The sequence below is a fragment of the Nilaparvata lugens genome, chromosome 3 (assembly GCF_014356525.2).
Source record: "Nilaparvata lugens isolate BPH chromosome 3, ASM1435652v1, whole genome shotgun sequence".
Classification (NCBI taxonomy): Eukaryota; Metazoa; Arthropoda; class Insecta; order Hemiptera; family Delphacidae; genus Nilaparvata; species Nilaparvata lugens.
The window spans coordinates 53,469,033-53,489,068 of NC_052506.1; the positions used below are offsets into that span (position 1 = coordinate 53,469,033).

Genomic DNA, 20,036 nt, shown 5'->3' on the forward strand with positions numbered 1-20,036 from the left:
TCCTCATGAATCTAATCCATAAAGCACAATAATTCTGATTCAAGCTTATCACAGTCACAAGCAGGATATTATTCGGTTCAAAACTAGTAACGTAGCAATGATTGTTTTAAATATGGAAGTAGAGCGATCTAGTACGAACCGTGCTCAATCATTATTCAGTCCAAACCCAGAAAATTAGCTAACCAGCTGTTTTAAATATGATAGCAGAACAATTATGTGATTGCATTGTGCACTATGTGATAGCTACCTGCTACCACATACAAGACGACAGGCGGAGAGGAATAATCGCATACCTTAACAGCAGGGGGCTTAGCGGAGGGAGAAATGTAGAGGGACTCGGTGCGCTTGGGCTGTCCCTGGGGTGAGGGCACAATGTCTTGGCCGAGGCCCCGCTTCCGAATGATGACCTCCTCGAAGGGCGGAGGCGGCTGACTGACGGGAGGCGGAGCAACACTCATTCCGGCCCCGATGGCCGCCCCGTTTCCAGCGCCCGTGGCGGGAACAGGCGTCGTACCCCGTGGCAGGGAGGGCGCCCTCATACCTCGGTCCGCCGGGGCGTCGCCGGACAAGGACGTCTTGTCGACGGACGGCTGTCGTGAACCGCCACCGCCTCCGAGCCGGCTGGCCGCGCGACTGTAGCGGTCCACACTGCTGTCTCTGCTCGGCGGTCGCTTATAGTGGTCAAAGTGATCGCTCATCGCCTGATACAACAACCATTTCAATACAAACTCCATTCAATTCCTGTTTGCAATGTGTGAAAAAATATTTCCCAATGTCTTCTACGTTATTGTCTCAAGATGATGCAAATGGTGCCTTTGCATTACATACACCAAATAGATTTGTAATGAGTAATATGGTAATCTTACAATTACTTCAATGTATGTTCGGTACAGCATCATTCTGATTTCTTCAATGGGATTGTAATTAAACTAGAAGGTACACTTCTTTGCAATAGATATTAAGAAAATAAAATAATATCAGTTTTGAAATAAGTTTTTAGATACAATTGATCAAGTTAAGCCCTTTAATAATAGGCATATACTTGAAGTTGTGTAATATACACTATTGTACTTGTGCATGTTCTTGATCTTGACTTGTACTTTTCACAAAAATCAAGTGGAACTATTACACATATAATATTGAAAAAATCATATTAAACAATAAAAACCTACATTTTTTATAAATAAAACAATTCTTCTAGTGTAAATTTATTACGGTTTATTAATATCAGTACTATATATCATAGAATTAACAAAAGTCATTCCGAATTGTTATAGCCAATTTAGCAATATTTCGGACAATATTGTGTACAACAGGAATTTTGGCTTCACATATTGATTTTAAAAGATAATTATGTTTTAATGGTATAAGGCCTAATAACCTTAACTTAGTGATATGATTTTCATCCTAATATAGATTATAAGCTGAATATACCAGCCTGTATTGCAAATTGTATACAAAAAATATTACTGTATGTACTGTAATGAGGAAGTTGGCATTCAACGAGTTGATCTAAGAAATTGAACGTTTTGTATGGTTTGTTCGAATGATTTGAAATATTCAATTCATTTCCTGTTTTTCTCATGTGGAATAAAATGAGAAATCTTAGGTCCAAATGTTTGGCTTGATTCCATGATGACTTATTTGAATGTAGAGTTTATTAAAATTAAAATCATAGTGTTTTAGAACAGTTTGATTCAAATACCATAGTTCATAATAAAGAGTACTCATAAAGACCTATGCATATCTTATTTATGTCAAGAAACTCAAATGAATATGAACCAACATTTATGTGAGTTAATACATATTTGAATTTCTCTGAATTCCATTGGTGGTCATATTTACATATTTCACACTTGTTTACTTATCAGGTTGAGGATAGTTTATTTTCAACAATAATATGAAAATAATTATCATTCGAATTTGGCATTTGGTGGCATTAGGTGTAGGGTGTAAGTTTGTCGTTATAGAATAATTTGATTTTAGGAATAATAAGATATTGAAATAGTTTTGTTATAAATGACGATTGGAACAAATAAAATAGTAGGTATGTAAGGGTTTGGGTTAAGAATAGGTTTTGGAAATTAGCAGAATAGGCCTATCTCATTGAACAGGATAGCCCTACCTATAGGTATCAAATCATTGTGACTGTGATTATCTATTTATTAAGAGTCTAGAATTGGAATTTTCAAGTGTTGAAAGATAGTTTCATTACTTTGATACCTAATTCTCCAATAAAGATCTGGACTACTAATCCAATAGGTACTAGTTAAACAAAATAAATTGATAATTTTCAGAGTAACCCGTCGGATTATATTCGAAGTTATAAGGATGCTTGAGGTGGGCAGGTTTTGTAGAGCAGAGATTTTATGATTAGCAGGAAGTTTTCATTGTTGTTGCTGAAACGAAGTTAGTTAATTTTGTTTCGTCAAATTCATAGGGTCGGGGAAATACCAAAGTTTACCTTACGAAGTCCAAAATTATAAATCCTGTTACTCAAACATCCAGTACTTTTTCCACTCTTGTGGATAGTTAAACAACATCTCCATCTGAAATGAAGTAACATTAGATATCCTCCTACACATGATAATTTTCAATCAGGTTTAATGAATTGGGAATAATAGAATAATCAGGATGAATAATAGGTTATACAGGGCTCTGTTCAGAATGTACGGTACCTAATAAATGTTTGTAAAAGATCATGTACACATTCAATGTCAATAAAATTTGCAAGACCATAATGATGGTGGCGGGTGTGTTTTAATAATAATGTGATGGATAAATACAATATTTCAAAACTATAAACCTTGTAATTCTCCTGTAACTGAGATAAGAATGAAATAATAGCCTAATAAATTAGATTTTTTTTCTAAATCAAGCAAATAATAAAAAGCATACCGTACATCTTTTTCATTTATGATAGACTTGAAAATAAATTTTAGCTTCGAATTAAAGTGATCAAATTACTTAAATTCAGAGATTTAAGATGCTATTATTATTTAATAACCGAACTTTAACAAGGACTTCAACATGTTATTGTACAACACGATGATAAATATATATTCCACTCTTTTGCTGTTGTTCATCAATATATCATCTCTTGAATCATGCTAAAATTATCTATCTCTAGTTCTCTACATTATCTATCTCTAGTGGTAATAGAGGCTGGATGATTTAGTGCATAGTAAGAACAGACACGTGAAATTTTCAAATACCATATTAATTTGGTTCCATGAAATTGTCAGGTATTTTCTTCATTTTTGCATTTAGTCTATGGGTGTTTGTTAAGTATATTTGATCCTGAAAAAATATTTTCACCAATCTTTATAAAAAATAACACAAATTACCCTTGATGACACATGAAACAAACCGATGACTTCTAGATAAACGTCTTATCAGAATTCCCTTTCATATCCTATTCCCATCCAGTTTAGGAATAATTGACAAGTTAATTCAAGACTTAGCCTGTTGTCCTCTTCTAATCATTGTGAATTATAAATGCCTGTAATATGAATGATTAATGAAAGATAGGTAAACGTTTGACTGTATCAATATAGGCCTGAATGAAATATGCATGAAGAGTAATGAATAAATAAAGATTGATTTTCTCAACTATTAATAGAACTACATAGCCTGAATTAAATATAGTTTATAATTATTGGACTCCTACAAAAGTGTATTTGAGGTAGTTTACTTCTTCCGTTTCAACGTGCCAGAAATCCTAGTCACTGGACAACGAATCACAAAATCGCTTTTGGTTTTCACCGGACAAAACATGAGAGGAGTGTCCCCCACTTGCTGATACAAGTCTCCTACCTGCTGGAAGTTGTATGCTGGGTTGTCTCCCGAGACCAGTTTGGAATTCCTTCGGAGACCGGCCTTGTTCTGCTGGGAGGCGCTCGACAGATCCTCGGATAGTCTCTGGTCGGTCGACTGTTGACTCCATGACTGTTGGTCAATGGAACCTGATGACGGTTGTTGCTGGTACTGCTGCGTCTGGCTTTGTTGAGGGTAAGGATACTGTTGTTGGACCGATTGCTGTTGTTGGAATTGGGGTGAGCTGTACTGCGAGTGTTGTTGCTGATACTGTTGTTGTGACTGGTACGGTTGTTGCGCCTGGTACTGTTGTTGTTGTTGTATGCTTGACTGTTGCGATTGACTAGGGTACTGCTGGGAGGGAATACTTTGGGGATGTTGCGATTTCATGTGCTGCGATGTGTTGTCGTAGCTCGGCATCTGCACATGTGGCATCTGGTTTGGAACGGTGAGTGTAGGTGTGTTGGGCACACTTCCTTCGGAGGCTGTCGTTTTGTGCAGTATCGATTTTCCAGGCATTGCGTCCTCTGGAGGCGGTCGGAATTTTGGAATTTCTCTATTTCTCAGCTTTTCTAATCCTAGAAGAAATAAATTACAGTGATAAGGTAAGTAGCATTTTTTCCTTAATCATTATAATATAGAACCAATGTACCATGATCTGTATTAAAAAATTGAAAGTTATGATGGCAAAACTTGAAAAAAATTGAATAGCGGCTACAGGTGAAATACACAAAATTAATATTGACCAACACACACATTATAACAATCCAGTCTCCACCAAATGGAACATGAGGTGAACTTGCTTTTGGATAAATTGATGGGATATGGTTATTGTACTCATTTTGAACAGAATTAGGCCCACAAGTGTTTTGAGAGCTGCCGAATAAACCTTGAGAGGTCAGAACCAATCATTCGACATTATTCAGTACAGTGTCATACTCTGTTGAATTTTAAGATAATATTAATAAATAACCTGTCGTTATATTATCTCACAATTATCTTATTATTGATAAATAAGAGGTTGATATTTCAAATCAGTATCTTGTTTTCAGTTGGACATCTCAATATAGAGTTGTCGGTCCCGGCTGCATGAATTCAGTTGTTTGTGTAATCTCAGAGGCCAGATGCCTTCAAATTCATTAGATTTTATCTGTTATTTCTGACACCAGACCTGAGTCAGCCAGGTCAATTAATATTCATTTATTTTTTAATTTTCACATAAGGTTTCGTGCTTGGGTATAATGAGAAATAATTAGGGACAAGAAGAAATAAGCAAACAATCGATTATCCGGACAACGTTATCCGATTGAACTAGACAAGTACATATTCTGGAAGCTCGAAATACTTACTTGTACATGAGTATTCATTTAATGCTTGAAATTAGATAATGGTATTTCTTCATAATGTAACTGAATCAGAGTTTGTTCTTGTTCCAGAATCATCTTGATGGTTACAATAAAACAATCCAGCCACACAGGAATGTATAGAATGTTCCTGTTCTAGAGAAAGTTTTTAGTACGGTTTTCTTGTTTTCGAAGAGATTTATCTCCAAAGCAGTTTTTTCTACAGATGAAATAGCTATTTGTACTGGAATAAGTGAATGTTTGAATGGTACCTGGCTGCGAGAAGTCAGGCGCAAACTGTTTGGCAGTGGCAAGCGCCAATTCGTAGTCCTCTCGTGCTTGGTCGGCAGCTATGTCAGCCAGCTCCGCTTTTCCTCTTGCAGTTGCTGTTCTGAGAACACACACAAATCATAAGTCAAGTTTTCATTCCTTTGTTGGTATGATAAGATTTTCGTTGATCTTTATTTTAGCAATGATGCCAATAAGAGAAGGTATAACCGCAATAAATAATGGGCTACTTTGGCTACATCTATGGTTAATTTACTTGGCAAAATATAGAGAAGATTACCTCTAAGCAGCAGAATTTAACTCTCTTAAAAAACTCTAAAACTGTAGCAATAACATATAGTTGAACTCCTTGGAATCCTGTAGTTGGAATCCTTAATGAACTCATATTTTCCTATTAATTAAAATTCTATTTTTCTAGAGCTAATTGAATAATTTTTCCCTTTGATAGTAATATTCGGTACAGTATTAAAGTTCTGTTTCCACTTCGCATTTTCAAAGATATGTAGCGATTGATGTTGTGAATTCTCTCCATTATTGATTATATTATAGCCTTTCGCCCCTGGTCAATTCCATTATATTCGAAAAACTGTTACTCTGCTTTTCAATAATGTGGTATTAACTATATAGTTTATCTTATAATAACATTGGAAAAAATAAATTCATTGCCACTTCTTCAACTCATTCAACTTTATTCAACCCTTGGATGTTGAATAATAAAGAGAGAGGTAATTAAAACATAAACATCGCCATTTTAAAAATGGCGTTCATTTTTGACCTAACACTCGTACGGTAGACGTTATGAGAAGTTGATGACAGAGTGTCAGATATAACCTTGTATTATCTGCCATGGTGGAGATGTTGATGGATAAAGATTTAGAGTTTCTGTTTGTAATTTTTGCCGGTTTTTTTCTCAATGTCGAATAATTGACTGTTTGTTGTGACATTAGCCGAAACTTTATTATTGGCCCTTACGTTTTTGAAAAATCTGGTGTGGTACACTCACACAACTTTCCTTGCTCATTGATCTATAAGCCTCATTAACGAGGATAATGTAGGGAATAACATTATGCCGATTGGCGGCTAAATAATTAAAATCTTCACTATTGTGATTGTGTTCAGAGTACATTTTCCTTTGTTTGAATTATGAAATTTGAGGATTTTTAAAAGATGTCAAAACAGCTGTTCTACAAATAAAATATCGACATGTGTTCTTTTGAATAAACTGCTCTACCTAAACATACCTCACGCACGAGAAGGAGGTTACAAAGTAAATATCTCAAGGATGGGGTGGAGCCCCTGTTAATTTCTCAGGGAGGAGACTCATGCCAATTAATAGAGCTGATATATAACTATACAGGGTATGAATTTGAAAAAAAATCGGTCAAGTCATTTTTAGAAAATCGTGATAGAAATTTAACAAAATTCATTCTTCTCAGGAATATTACGGAGCTCCTTCAATTTTCCCAGAAATGAGGCTCATGTCAGTTGATAGGGCTTATAAATAGCTATCTAGGGTATAAATTTGAAGAAAATCGTTAGGGCCGTTTTCGAGAAAAACCGTGAAAAACATGGTTTTTTAGCCATTATCCGTCATTTTGAATTGAATTTTATGGAATTTCTTAATGTCGAATCCTCATGGTATAAGGACCTTGAGTTTAAAATTTCAAGTCAATCGGTTAATTAGGAATGGAGTTATCGTGTTCACACACACACACACACACACACACACACACACACACACACACACACACACACACACACACACACAGACCAACACCCAAAAATCATGTTTTTGGACTCAGGGGACCTTGAAACGTATAGAAAACATGAAATTAGGGTACCTTAAATTTTTTTCGAAAGCAATACTTTCCTTCCCTATGGTAATAGGGCAAGGAAAGTAAAAAACGTCACTGTCAATTCAGATTTTATTGTTGTTATCCAACAATGCTACGTGAATTTTTGGCACAGTAAATTGAAAAGATCATATGTCAAATTTAATACTGTATGGTTCAAAAATTCCATTCGGAGAAAATATGGAATTTGTAAGGCAGAACTACTCTGGATTCCTCCTTATTTCGTAGCAAGTGCGGAGTGGCCTCCTCGTTTTTATAGGACTACTTTAGAGCTCGTGTATACATCAACAAACTACATACTCACAGCACTTAAGACCCAGAGTGAGACAATAACACAAAACATTCGAGCAATAGCAGAGGAGTATGGATAACTCCTTACAACGTCTACATGTGTGTACTGTATTTAAGCAATCCAACATTTATGTTATTTTTCGTGCTAACTTACTAGATGCTAATCATCTAATATTCAAGTTATAGTCTAGTATAATCTAATAATAATAACATCGAGTGACCTGGCTGGCTCAGGTCTGGTGACAGAGTTTTCAGGTTTTATAGTCTAGTTATTATAGGAGAGATCATATTGTTGATATGCTTAACAAGCATACCTTGAGATGGCAATGTCGGCCTTCTGCAGGGCGATTTTCGAAGCTCGTTGTGCGGCGTTGACAGCGGCATCTATCCTCTCTCTAAACTTGGCTGATCTAATTAGGAATAAATGTTTCTTCTTCTGCGACGTGATCAGCACATTGTTCTTGTATTTGCCTTCTTCTTTGGAGCCGTCGCGAAACGTGGTCACACCGTAACCGTATTTTTTGTTGTTGAACCATTCCCCCTCGTACCTCAGTCCGTCGGATCGCTCACTGATCCCAAAGCCTGATCGCTTGTCGTTCTTCCACTCTCCCATGTACGTTTCTGTCACACTACCGTCCAAATGCTCATCCTGTTCACAAAAATGCACATTTCTATAAGAATAGACAAAAATGTCACAAAGCAGCAATATCAGTTCAAATGTACATTAATATAATTATTACGATATTACTGAAATTATTATACTTCTTAATATGTAGGGTCAAAACGTGAGTTTGATGAGTCAAACTTGCTATATTGATTGGTAAGCTATTTGATTCTTGAGAGCATTAGAATTTGATAATTCCTGAGTTGAATTGACAAAAATATATCGAAAACAAATCAATGTAGATAGCTCTTTTTATCAGACAATGATGGCATTCATTACAATTAGTTTTCATACCTGAATTATATTCATTGTTTCATGCTTGTTCTAGAATCTAGAAAAACAATTCTATAGAGAATTCTTTCATGAGCGTTTCATCATAGAATCATTTTCCATTATATCTATGACTAGTCATCACATTAATCTCTGTCTAGTTTGACAAATTGTAATCTATGTCTATGTATCAAATCATGTGCACTAATGAATTCTATAATAATCATAATCCAATAATCAAATTACTTAAGAATTTATTATAATAATATCACTTTATTCTGGTAATTCTGCATTGAACTTGTTTACAGTTAAGTTCATTCACATAACATTTATTCTACACACATCTACATACATTAAAACTATAAATAGGTATTCACTTCACTGGACACAATTTCTCCTCTGTTTCTCTTTTCTACACTGATATTTATGCTTGTTCCCTCTTCTACTAATAATAATAATTCCAAAATTAATTCAGTCTTTTTCACCAGCACTGATCTCAATTAAAAAAAAATCTGGTGTGGCGCACTCACACAACTTTCCTTGCCATTATGAAAATTGATCACCTTACGCTAGTGTACACGCGCATCTCAAGTCTACTATTCAAAGATTCAAAGATAGTGAATGATTTAATAGAATCAACAGTTGCCAACAGTTTGCAATTAGATAATCACATTCTCTCGAATTTCGAGCTTATTTTAAATTTTAGGTGAAAATGTTACTAAACATTAATTGTAGAGATTTTTATGCTCGATCTTTTCCACATGCAATTTTTTGTTTAAATTGTATCTGAAGCCTGATAATTGGGAATCTGGAATCAAACTTTGCATAGATGAGGCGGAGCTCTTGAAATTTTTACAGATATAAGACTTGTGGCAGTTGAAAGAGCTCATCAATGACTATTTTAGGTATAAATTTGATCAAAATCGTTTGAGCCGTTTTCGAGAAAATCGCAAAAAACCCTGTTTTTGACAACATTTTCGCCATTTTAGCCGCCATCTTGAATTGCATTTGATCGAAATTGTTCGTGTCGGATCCTTATATCGTGAGGACCTTGAGCTCCAAATTTCAAGTCATTCCGTTAATTGGGAGATGAGATATCGTGTACACAGACGCACATACACTCATACACACACACGTATATATATACAGACCAATACCCAAAAACCACTTTTTTGAACTCAGGGGACCTTGAAACGTATAGAAATTTAGAAATTGGGGTACCTTAATTTTTTCGGAAAGCAATACTTTAATAGTAATAGGGCAAGAAAAGTAAAAATGTATAACTTGTTATACAGTGCTGGTTTTCAATCAGGACAATCTTCCAAATGTTCTTCAATTAGAAATATTGTAATAGAACATCTCTTTATTGCATGAATTCATTACCTACAGTTCAAATATTCATTATCATTAATTAATTTGCGATGAAGTAGCATCAATTTGATTGAGCAATTTTATTTAATCAATATGATATATTTGTAGGCTATAATATTATAGTTAATATAGAATCTAAGATTCGTATTGAAAGTAGATTTTAGTCATTATCAATGTTAAAATGCATAAAATTGATAGAGTAGCCTATATTTTATAAATGTTGTACCCAACAATGAGCATCAGTGAGATAGTCATTCTGCTTTCGACTTGATCGGGGAGTCAAGTGTTATAAAACGAGAGAGCAAATATTGAAATTCAGTATCAAAATGTGATACCATTTTATTATTATGATGGTAAAAAAAAATCTGGTGTGGCGCACTCACACAACTTTCCTTGCCGTTATGAAAATTTATCACCTGACGCTAGTATTCCCGCGCATCTCAAGTCTACTATCCAAAGATCCAAGCCAGCTGGTTACAGGACAATAAGGCTGGAGACACGAAGTTTGCTATCTCTTCATAGTGAATGATTTAATAGAATCAACAGTTCCCAGAAGTTTGTAATTGAAATAATAACATTTTCACGAATTTCGAGCTTATTTTCAATTTTAGATGAAAATGTTACTGAACATTAATTCAAGAGATTTTCATGCTCGATCTTTTCCACTTAAAATTTTTTTGTTTAAATTGTATCTAAAGCGTGATAATTGGGAATCTAAAATCAAACTTTGCATAGATGGGGCGGAGCTCCTGAAATTTTTACAGATATGGGACTTATGGCAGTTGATAGAGCTTGTTAATAACTATTTCAGGTATGAATTTGATCAACATCGTTGGAGTCGTTTTCGAAAAAATCGCGAAAAACCCTGTTTTTTACAAAATTTTCACCATTTTATCCGCCATCTTGAATTGCATCAGATCGAAATTGTTCGTGTCGGATCCTTATATTGTAAGGACCTTAAGTTCCAAATTTCAAGTCATTCCGTTAATTGCGGGATGAGATATCGTGTACACAGACGCACATACACTCATATACACACACACACACACACACACACACACACACACACACACACACACACACACACACAGACATAGAAACCAATACCCAAAAACCACTTTTTTGGACTCAGGGGACCTTGAAACGTATAGAAATTTGGAAATTGGGGTACCTTAATTTTTTTCGGAAAGCAATACTTTCCTTACCTATGGTAATAGGGCAAGGAAAGTAAAAATGTAGTCTATACTCTTATTTTGTAGGTTTGAAGCGGGATATACAGATATAGCGGGGATACTGTGAAACTAGCAAGTGATATTAACCTCGACCACAAAACTAGCATTTGAGTCTGTGTGCATAGAAGCAGACGTGATACCGGAATGCGAAGACTCTGTGGAAACCCAGGAGGTGCTCGAGCCTGTACTTCGAATCGAGCCTCCTGACGTCCCCCGTTTCTCAAGGTCGCCCGTACTTCGTTGTTTCCTTATCTTCAGTCCCTGGAAAATGAGTAAAATATTAGTTAGTTATGATAGTATCAACCCATCTCTGAATCAAAATACGGTACAGTTGTAATTTATAGTTGTCACTATACTAAACGTAATGTTTGTATAGTGATTTTCCTCATTCAAAACTCACAGTATTGGCAATTTGACAATTTTCATTGACAACATTGAAATTTAGTATGAATAGTTTTCCCATGGTAAAATTCAGACTGAAGAATGGTTGCATAACATTCATCAAATGATGTTTGTAAAGTCCCATTTAAAATCGTAGAATTCATAAGGCGGAAAAAATCGAATATCCAAAATTCTATCTGTCTGTAACTGGTTTTATTAGACTGTTATTCGAGGTATAATCCGCAGGTGATTTTTGTCTTTTACTATAGTCTTTGTTTTATAACATCGGCGAGTGATTGCACATTGCACTCTCATAGGATGATTTCATTTATTATGCAATGAAGCCTTGTATACCCCTGAATCATAGAATCCAGATGAATCAGGAGAACGGTAACGTCTACTTACTGACAGAATGGACTTCTTGATGTTGGTGGACTTTTCGACGAGCGAGCGACGACGCGCGGGTGGTTCGTCACTTCGCGCCTTCAGCACGAATCCGCCGCGCGAATCGTCGACTCGGCGGTCACGTTCGGCGGCCGCCTCGGCTCCAGCGGGCAGACCTGCGCCTCCCTCGCTGCGTAGTGACGTCAGCGACGCCCGCAGACTCTTGTTCGGTCGGTAGTGCGACGCCAGGCCAAACGGCGCGCTGTTTCGCACGCCGTAGCCATGTCTCATGCCCCGCAGCCATTGGCCCTGGTATGTACCTGCAATCATTAAATTAAAATAAAATTTGAATGATTGATTTCAAACGATAGTTGAAGCTAAGAAAATCACACAATGTATAATGTTTCAATATTAATTTATTTTTGATAAAAGAATGAAATACAATAATATCACATTATCACACATAGTCTATACATTTTTTTATAAAATTGTCATTGTCATGTGAAAACATTTGTATGAGACTGTGAAATGTCTATGTATTGTTTGTATAATTTTTGAAAAATCTTTACCATTCATTTGTGACGGCAATGAAAGGGACTGTGGGGTGAGTGAGGGTGTAGAGGCGGGTGAGCACCTTTTCATATCAGGATAGTTTATGCTACATCTGGATTTAACGTCATCGTTCAACGAATACTAATCTATCGAGATGTATATTGATTATATCGATGTATCCATTTGTTCAATTTCAATATTAAAATCAACAATCAATAGTCTATTACTTATGTTTCTGCATGTATAAGTTTATTAGTTATCTATAACCGCGTAATAATGCTATTCACCAATACTTTACAAGAATTTGAAGACAAATTAAGGGCACACGAAGTGGAAACAACATGCAAGTATAATCAGCTTCAATCTGAACTAACTTTTCTGTGTTTGTCAAACCTTATACTTTCATATTCTTTTCACAAAATATGTGAGTTATTTTCTTGCATTTAAATATAAACAAAATAGGCCTACATGTTTATTTATTTATTTATTTTTTATTTATTTATTATTTATTTATTTATTTATTATTTATTTATTATTTATTTATTTATTTATTTATTTATTATTTATTTATTTATTTTACGTGGATACAATAACAAATCATCGATATTGAGATGTAGTCGACAGATACTATCTTGGAGCAGAGGCAGAGATGTAAAATTTGAGGTTAACTTTGCTAAATAATTTCGTAGTTTTCATCTTTGAAAGTTCAGGAGTTCTAAATGAGGACTGAAGTACTTTTTCCTTAAGTTAAAAATGGTCAAATGCAATCAAATAAATCTGAACAATTAATTATGATGATGTTCATTTCGATAAAAAAGTCATGTACAATAATATCACATTGCATCACATTACAACCTATATACGGTATTATATGCTTATTGAATTTTCATTTTAATAATAATAGCCTAATATCATATTCGTATGGCTTTTATTGGTGAGAGTAAAAAAACGTTAACATTCATTTGCTCACTCTAGAATCAATTATGGATTGAGCTGTTGGGGTTTCACCTAATATCTAATCATGAGTGTTATTATTGAACTCCAAAAATCACTCATAAGGATGTAATCATGCTGCATTCCGATCATATCCAATATTTCTATGGGGTGGAGGGTTGGTGGTGGGACAGATCACATGACGGACATAACCGTGTGGCATGCACCCTTCTAGGCCGTTGACATACGCGATCGGGTCGGAGTGGGATCGGAACTCCACATGATAAATGTGGCTCGTTTTTAAATGAAATTGGAGATGAATGACTGATATTTTGGATTTGAGCGGGATGTAAATATTGTTCACTCTTTAACACATTCAAACACATTACAATAAGAAGAGGTGAGCATAGCATAAACCTGAATCTACATAATATAATTTATAATTTTTATGGACAATAATGTAATCATGGTGGAAAGAAAGGCCTTCTTGAAACGGGGAATAAATATTGCGAATTTGATTCCGGAGTTATTAACTGGAGAAGAACTGAATGAGTAACAGCGTTTTTTGTCATGGGGAATTAGGATTATGGTTGGAAACATATAGAGGATTGAAAAGGAAGATAATTTTTAAAGGTCGGATTATAGGATGATAGCTGTTATTGTTTACGTTTCACTCCTCCAAGTATTTAATTGATCCAGTTAAACTATTTTATTTCTATTTCCTATATTTGAACAGAAAAAATTGGGTTGATTCTCTCCAATCAGTCCAATATTGAAATTATTGATAGTTTCCCAATAAAATGTGAAAACCGGGTAATAGTATGTAAAATGTGACCATTAATATTTTGGTGGTATATATACAGACAAATATTAATCAACAGCGATTACTTCACTGTCCTTTCCTTGTGCCTGGTTGATGTTGTGATCTGTGCTTTGATTATTGATTTTGAACACCCAGCAAATGATTTTGGAACTCATAACTGTCAGTGAAACTGATTTTGAGCCGTCTAGAGCGCTTTTGAATCTGTTAGTTCTCATAAGGGATGATGTTTAAGATGAGCTTGATGAGCGTTGCAGACAATGTAAGCGCGTTCAAATAATTTCTGTTCGTCTATTCAAACATGGGTCTGATGAAATATTGCACCAATGTTTCATAGATCGTGATGAATGAAATCATTATTTTCCCAAATCAATTTCCCAGATGCCATTGTGGCATCTGGGGATGCCACATCCCCAGACCAATTCAACCAAAGTGATTCGTGGTTCAGAGGATGTTCTCGATTCATGCTCATTCATTTGGATGCGTAGGTGAAATTCGCACGGATTTTGAGTAGTGAGGAAGCAACTAAGTTTGAGTGAGAGAGTTGGGTGGGTGGGAGGAGAGTCAATAGTTATCACCCACTCTCTCTCACACACATACTTGCTACCTTTTCTTCTCTGTCGGGCAGCAGAGGCAGAAGCGCAGTCCCAGTAGCTGCGATGCGATGAGGATGTCTGGGCTCTGGGCCCTGCCCGAAATACTCCGACAAGGCTATTCCTGGCCACGTGTAACGCTATACAGAACATGTACTGTCTGAACCGATAACATTCTCAGTCGAGCTTTCGTTGCTAGCAAGATCGACGCTCGTCATGACAGATAGTAGATGTCTGTCGATATGTCTGATCATTGCGTTCCAATTATCGTCATCGATACTGATATACTCTTCTCCTCCCATCATCCAAAAACTCAGAAAAATTTCTGCTCAACTCCACATCTTTCAGTTTATATATGAACTCGATGATAACTTTGAAAAGTTGTAATCCACTTTGTAGACGATTTTGTCTTAATAATTTGACAATTATGAATCATTAGAGAGTTGATGTATTCAATGTTCTATGTTCTAAACCAGTTTAATGGAAAGATTGAAAGTTCCATGTTACCAGAAGAAAAAACTCCTTACAACAATTAGCTAGACGATATGTATGACCAACATGAATTACACTTATAACATGAGATATGTGTATGTGATATGTGAGCTATGACCTATGAGATAATCTTAGATAATGTGGAGCCTTTTCCCTATTTTTTGGACATTAATGTAAAAGGCTAAGAATCAGCATATGATTATTATTCGATTGTATGTTATGATGAATCTCCAGGGAATCATGTTGATGAATCTCAAGTATAAAAATAAAATACAGCGGTTTTGATAGACAACAAAGTAATTCATATAATGAATTTGCTGTAGTTCACACACTGTGTTACATTTGTAAATATTTGAAAAACACTTACTTTTCTGAGGCTGATGAAGCTCCTCCTCATGAGTGAAAGAGGTATTCCTCATTGCATCACGATAAGTAGGTAAGTGTTTCTCAAAAATTACAAATGTAACACAGTGTATGAACTACAACAAAGTTAAAATTATTAATATTGAAATTGACACTACCAAGCACATTATAAAAATTAAATAAGTTTCGGTTGCTGCACGATATTTTTTTAATCTCCAGTAAACTGCTAGAATTCAGTTTACTACTACCTCGTTTGATATCAGTGTCTATTATTTGATTCTAATCTTCAGTGGTAGGCACAATTTTCTCTCTTCTCATGAGATCTATTTGAAAGATTCATCACACAAAAGCCCCCAGGATATTTTAAATAGGTAATTGGGAGACGAGTCGAAACAATGACTATTTGAAAAATCCGATATTGTGATGAATACACTATTTCATCTTCTTACTTCTACGAAAACTCCACACTTAACACTAAAAACGATATATCGTGCACTTTTGGCTACGAGAAAATAGATAATTGATTGTTCCTTTCATTGGATACAATCGAAATACAATAATTAATGAGGTCTCTTTGGATCCTTCATTAAAACAACTCCACAACTTCCATTCACGGGTGGCTTATGAGCAGACCCATAACTATAACAAATATACAAATTTCACATATTATCCTCTTAGGATTTAAACAGTATTTGCAACAAATATAGATTTTCATCATTTTTCATTGTTATTACAAGTTTCGACTCTTTGTTCTGGCTTTTACATAAATTGGGTGAGAGTGTGATTTTACTTCGGTGACTTGACAATTGTCTACCGTTTGACTCGAGCAATTTCTTATTTGCGCTTAGTACATTGTGTACGAACAGGGTTACACTTGAAATGGTTTTCTTGATTTTTATCAATGCTAGTTACAAATATTATGCTTTCAATATTACATTTATCAATTTGAATTACAATTCATGATCTTTTGATGCAACGATAGTAAATTTCACATTTGAAGGTAAGAATTTCATTTTCTTTTTTGCTTTTTTAGCAATACATTTATATGACATAGAACATGCGCATTTCGTGCAAATTAACATAAATATATATTTTTGGTTGCATTTTTTGCTTATAATTTCACATTAAGTAATAGGTTACATTAATTAACAACGATATTGCTTTGATTCCTATACATTGACTCTATGATTTCGCACACATTGGTTGGTGTGACGAAGAAAATTATCGAACAGGCTTTGGTTCTGAATAGATTTTTCTATCGATTCTGTATTTCAAGGTTAGATTTACGCATTTTTTCAAATAAACTTTGTTTTATTTTCTTTCCTCCTATTCACTACTAATTCATGTTATTTCTAATTTATAATTATTTTCTGTGGATAATATAATTCTTGTTTCTGTTTTTCAGTTGTGTAGATGATACCAGGCGATTGTTTCGGTGATGACTCTGACACGAGGTGGATGGCTTGATCAGGTTGGTAAATTCTTAAAGTTGTTTTCAGTTTTATTTTCTTGACTTAAAGTTGATTTCAATTTCTTCATTTGATGTGGATTTATAATATTTTCCTCATTAGCTGAGATGCGGCGATGTTTAGCTTATGTTGATTAGGCTGCAGTAGAAAGATGCTAGTCTGCAAAGATATGATTCGGTGGGTAGGCTGTGATTATGAAGAAGTTTGATAGTTGATGTATTCCTCAAATGTAATTTTCAGTTAATTCGAAATTATTTTCTCCTCAAGCCCCCATCTGAATTTGATTCCTGATTTATTTCAAGTTCCCATTCCAATTTGCAACTATCCGTTTTATCAAACTTGGTTTAAAACGAATGTGCCTGCGAAGTAGGTAGATCTCTTCAGCCAATGTTGTCCTTCTTTGTTGACCGGTGACATGTAGTTTGTTCTTCTTAAACCTGACATGCCGGTGGTGTCTGTATGTTTTTCCGAACAATATTTTTCTTTCCTGCATGCTGGTGTACAGTCTGCTTGATTTTAACCGGACATGACTGCGGTGTGAATAGATTCTTCCTGAGACTGTTTTTATTTTTTCTTGCATGCTAGTAGAAAGCTTGGTGTAAGATTTTAGCCTAACATGACGGCGGTGGTTGTAGGTTCTTCTAGATATTCTTCTTCTTTCTTGAATTGTTTTGCTGCTTGTGTGTGGTCTTGACTTTATGCGGATTTTAATTGTTCTAATGTTGTTTTCTGATTGTTTTTGATGGATACTGATTTGATGTGTTGCAGGTGCTGTCCTCGGTGGATGGACAGTGATGTGGGCGTTCAGCGGTCCGGGCTGCTCTTTTACTCGGCGGGCAACGTCCTTGGACTCCTGGTAGTCGGCGCGCGGTGGTATGGGCTGTCCCCTCTACCTGATGGATGTCGTCCTCGGCCTGGCGGGCGATGTCGGCTGGTCCCGCTCGGCGTTCTGCGGTGTGCGGCGCGACTTCAGTCTTGACATTCTCGGTAGGTTGGTCTCCCATACATGTGTCACGTTTGCTTGCTTGTTTGACTTCCTCCTTGAGTATGTCTACTTCCGCATGCATGGGCTCGATCACTGGTCCAGATTTGATTTCCTTTGCATGACACTTCTCCTCAATTTGCCGTATTACCATCCTGCTTTCCTCTACTGCTTCCTTCAACCTTTGTTCCGGTTTTTCAAAACTCTTTTCATATATTTTCGTTAGCTCTTCATTTGCTTGTTTGAATTTAACCACCTTTATTGTATCCTTCTCCACATGTACATGTTCCTTTAGGCTGACTTTGATGTTAATGGTTTTTGTATGCATATCTTGGGATATCCTATCTAATCGATTATTGGTTTCCAAAATTGATTTATCCAGACACTCAGTTAATTTTTTGATGGTTTTATCTGTGTCACGGAATGCTCCATCCATCCGCTGACTCAACTTCTCCAAACCCTGTTCATTTGTCTTCTTTGCTTCTTGAACTTCCTTCTTTAATTCTTCCTGTGCTTGTTTATTTTCTTTCTTCAAATCATTTATTGCTTCACTTGTTTTCTTTGATGCTTCTTTTATTTGTTTGTTGTCTTCCTTTGTTTGTTTACTGTCTTTCTTTATTTCTTGAATTTCCTTCTTTAATTCTTCCCTTGCTTGTTTATTGTCTTCTTTTAATTCTTCCTTTGTTTGTTCATTCATCTTGGCTATTGCTTTCAGGAGGGCGTCCGTATCCAGTGCGGGAGCGGGCGTATATCTAACGGTCATCTGCTGGTTTTTCATCCGAGCAACGGTGCGAGAAATGGGAGTTCCTGTTTCTGGGGCATCGTCGTCCGTATGCTCTCCCGATGTTTCGTCCTCCGGCTCTTGGGCTGCCGACGGATCTTCCACTAGGATGCAGCTCTCCTCCACCTGTGTCGAAGATAAATCATCCAGTACATTGGGATGGAAATCGGCAGATGCGGTGGCAGATGCGGATGGCGGCGAACAATCGGGTGAGATGTCTTCGGTGTCCGACAGACTTGGATTGACCTGGTCGTTTCCTGCCATGGTTTGCGGAAAAATAACGCGACGAAAAGGTGTAGTGAATAAAAAACGTGAAAGTGTTGATGTGATATACAAAATAATTGGTAAGAAATCCAATAGAAATTGTTATAGCTTCGTAGTGAGTGAAATACAGAAAAAGTGGTTTAGCAATGTGTTCAGTGATAAAATGAGTCAAGTTAGCAATATCGTTAACATAAAAATGACAAGAACATACAGGATACACAATGGACACTTATGCGGTAATACAGGTACGCCTCTTATAATTTATTATTACTATTATTATAAATATTTTACTTTTATAATTTCTTGCCGCAATTCTATATATAGGGCTAGTATTCTTCGCAAAATTTTATATAAAAGCAGTGATGCTCTGCTTGAATTCCACAATATATCCGTGATTTAATTTTACTTCCCTCTTTATGCTTTAAAAACTTTTAAAAATGTAAATAACTTCAATCCTCTTTTCTGTAAAATTTTTATAAATTGTTTCGATATAGACCTAATATTCTTCAAATAATATCACCTTTCTTATGGTATTTCTTAAACCTATGACTTATAGTATGACCAATTTTCGAATAACACAATAATAAAATTCTGAGTTCGATTCTTTCTCTAAAAATTCATCAATCGATAAATTTCTTTTCTGTTCAAAAATTGGGTATGGTACGACTTGTTATTTTATATAACAGTGAACAGTTAATACTAAATTCGAAGAAATTCACAACCATGAATTTTTTCAAAAAATTTTCCCGTTGTCAGCGCTATAGTATACTGAGCAACTAAATAATCTTCGTAGTCGATTATCCACCTCTTCAATGCCCCACGTTGGGCGCCAAATCATGTGAAGCTCTTCCTGGGGGAGTCACTCTCACCTCCAAGGATAGGACAATACACGTA

At 35.6% G+C, this 20,036-nt stretch overlaps 1 protein-coding gene across 3 annotated transcripts in view; it reads right to left on the minus strand.

Annotated features, from left to right (window-relative positions):
* LOC111051129 (junctophilin-1) overlaps positions 1-20,036 on the minus strand; it is a 98,559-nt gene that overhangs the window by 10,788 nt on the left and 67,735 nt on the right. For 2 of the 3 annotated variants that reach the window (XM_022337558.2, XM_039424010.1), the window contains 5 exons: positions 11,216-11,389; positions 7,906-8,240; positions 5,432-5,550; positions 3,817-4,394; positions 294-701 (listed from right to left, as the gene is read on the minus strand). In XM_022337558.2, the coding sequence (XP_022193250.2) occupies positions 294-701; positions 3,817-4,394; positions 5,432-5,550; positions 7,906-8,240; positions 11,216-11,389 (1,614 nt within the window). Of the gene's footprint in view, positions 1-293; positions 702-3,816; positions 4,395-5,431; positions 5,551-7,905; positions 8,241-11,215; positions 11,390-11,914; positions 12,239-20,036 lie in introns of those variants that run through there. The other variant, XM_039424011.1, reaches the window with a different exon arrangement.